Source organism: Telmatherina bonti, assembly GCF_933228915.1.
Source record: "Telmatherina bonti genome assembly, chromosome: 17".
Taxonomy (NCBI): domain Eukaryota; kingdom Metazoa; phylum Chordata; class Actinopteri; order Atheriniformes; family Telmatherinidae; genus Telmatherina; species Telmatherina bonti.
The window spans coordinates 15706148-15708683 of record NC_136615.1 but is presented as its reverse complement, the minus strand read 5'-3'; the positions used below and the strand labels follow the sequence as shown (position 1 = coordinate 15708683).

The 2536-nt window shown below is 40.7% G+C and overlaps 1 protein-coding gene across 1 annotated transcript in view; it reads left to right on the top strand.

Annotated features, from left to right (window-relative positions):
* Positions 1-675: 675 nt before the first annotated feature.
* The window catches only part of LOC306768626 (macrophage mannose receptor 1), a gene marked incomplete at its 5' end in the record, with an annotated part of 7696 nt that continues 5835 nt past the window's right edge, over positions 676-2536 (top strand). Inside the window, 7 exons of the mRNA XM_079257034.1 lie at positions 676-762; positions 847-980; positions 1068-1111; positions 1217-1390; positions 1608-1762; positions 1855-1968; positions 2070-2185. Coding sequence (XP_079113160.1) covers positions 676-762; positions 847-980; positions 1068-1111; positions 1217-1390; positions 1608-1762; positions 1855-1968; positions 2070-2185 — 824 coding nt within the window. The remainder of the gene's footprint in view (positions 763-846; positions 981-1067; positions 1112-1216; positions 1391-1607; positions 1763-1854; positions 1969-2069; positions 2186-2536) is intronic.

The window sequence follows — 2536 nt, the reverse complement described above, 5'->3', positions numbered from 1 at the left end:
TTCAGGTAAACCTGGGTGAGACCAGAAAGGTAACTGGGATTGTTATCCAGGGTTGTCCTCAGAATGATCACTGGGTCACTAAATTTAAGATCCAGCACAGTATGGATGGATTATCCTGGACTGACTACACAGCTGATGGGGGGGTGAGTGAGAAAACGCCGTAAACAGAAGTTAAATAACATAATGGATCAAAATTTAATCTGAAAGACCTGAAAAAGCAGATTTTATTTTACTGTCGTTAATAATCATTTTGTATTTCCTTTAATTTTTAGTTTTTCCTAGGTTCAACAGACAGAAACACAGCTGATACTCAGCTGCTGGGCACGCCGGTGTCGACTAACAATATTCGCATCCTTCCGCTGGAGTTCAGCGGCCAAGCAGGCCTTCGATTTGAGGTCTTAGGATGTACACCTGACTGTAAGGAAACTATTTCACTTTTCTTTTCCATAATCTGGTGGAAAGGCTGGGTTTTTTTTTGTGTAAAGTGCTGGATAATTGAGACATCTGTGGTTTAACAGATGCGATTACATGTGCCAACAAGCCCAACTTCAACTTTGCCAATGATCGAATGACGTGAGTAAAACCAGAAGCATTTCTTTCATGCATGTTCGATGTGCAGTTGTTTTTCGGTTTTGTCTCTTTCGTCGGGTGCATTCTGTGTTTGCACTTTTAAACATGATTCTGCTGTTTGTTAGGGTCCACTGTCCTGCAGGCTGTGCCCATTCTAGTTACACGGTGTACGGCACATCAGTATATCGCGGGGTATGTAAATACACTATTCATTGCGTGAAGCTTTTTGTTGCATGTGTCGGCGTTTTATCTTTTCTCTCTGTCTTGTTTTAACAGGACTCAAGTATCTGTGCAGCAGCCATCCACTCCGGAGTGATACTGAATGAGAATGGAGGCGACTGCACTTTGTTGAAAGCCCCAGGACAGAACTTCTACTCCGGATCCACCAGAAATGGCATCACCTCAAGACAGTGTGTACACAAGTTTCATATCTCACACTCTTTCTGTCATGCAGCTCAGCAGTTTGGAATAGTTAATAATTAATGCAATTTCCACAGATTTAGTGGAGAATATTCTGTGTCGTACACTTTTGCAGATGGAGGTGAGTTAAGATGTGTTTATGTCTCTTTAAATATTTCTCTCTGCTGTTGCTCATCTCTTTTGTTGGCGCTTACAATGACCATTTCTACACCGTCTTCTCCCGCAGAGCTGAGATGTTCAGGGCTTGACTGGTATGAGTTCGGAGAGTTCTGCTACAAGCCTTTTGCAGACAAGAAAACGTGGCATGATGCTCGACATGCATGCAGAAATCTGGGTGCTGAACTGGTGTCCATCCAGTCAATGAAGGAGCAGAGCTGGGTGGAAAGCTACTTGTACATGGGTACGGATGTAGTGAATTAGGGCAGGAAAAATGGCATACGGATAAAGAAGATTTAAAAAAAAATGGGCTGAAATAAAGAATTATTAAATACTTTTATCTTTTTTTAAATGAAGGCTCCATCAGATCAGACTTTGTAACTGCTGTTTATCAGTTTAGTATTGAGTGAAACTCACAACTTCCCACTGTACATATGACTTAAGTTCTCCCCCTCTTACAGCCACCAGTGATGTGTGGACTGGTCTGAACGATCTGATTGTTCCTGGTCTGTTCTCGTGGTCTAATGAGCACTTAGTAACATTCACCTACTGGGCTCCAGGGGAACCCAACAACCATGATGGGTTCAGTGAGGACTGTGTTGAGATGTTACACCAGGTGATGAACACAGGAAAATTGCACCTCTTCTGCAGCCAAAGTTCAAGAGATGTTCTTATTGTTTACAGATAATTGTGGATGTTTTGTTACAGACTGGTCGGTGGAACGACGTGTCCTGCACAGAACTCAATACTTACATATGCAAAATGCCAAAAGGACATTACCCACTACCCTCCGTCAAACCGACTGTGTATGGATGTCCTGAGGTAGGACAAAGTTTATTTCCTACAACTTATTGAACACACATGTAATAATACTTGGAAAAGAAAAGCACCAGTGCCTTAAAATGGTTTTTGTTACATTTCAGGGCTGGGATGCATATGGTTACGCCTGCTACTGGATGGAGGAGACGGCCAGGAGTTGGTCTGATGCTAAAGCCTTCTGTGATGGCCAGGATGGGTTCTTGTTGCACATTGGAGACATGTGAGTTGATAAAAGTAACTCTTGCAATTTAGACTTTTCCTCTGTCATTTGGGGTTTTTTTTTTTTGTTCTTCAGAGAAAACCTCCTTTTTTTTTTTTTTTTTTTTTTTTTTTTTTTACAAACATTTCACTTGTTCTTTTATTTATAATTGTTCGTAAATTGGGTCTCCTGCATCGTGTGTTATTACAGTCTTGTTTACTGGAGTCTTTGATGTGACATTCTGTCATATAGAAGTTTTTTTCCTTCTGTTTGTATGTGTGCAAACTTGAATTCAGTATGTAATGTTTTTTTTGAGTTACATCTGGAACATAAAACAACTACATCCTTGCATAATGTTGCAATATTTAGCTT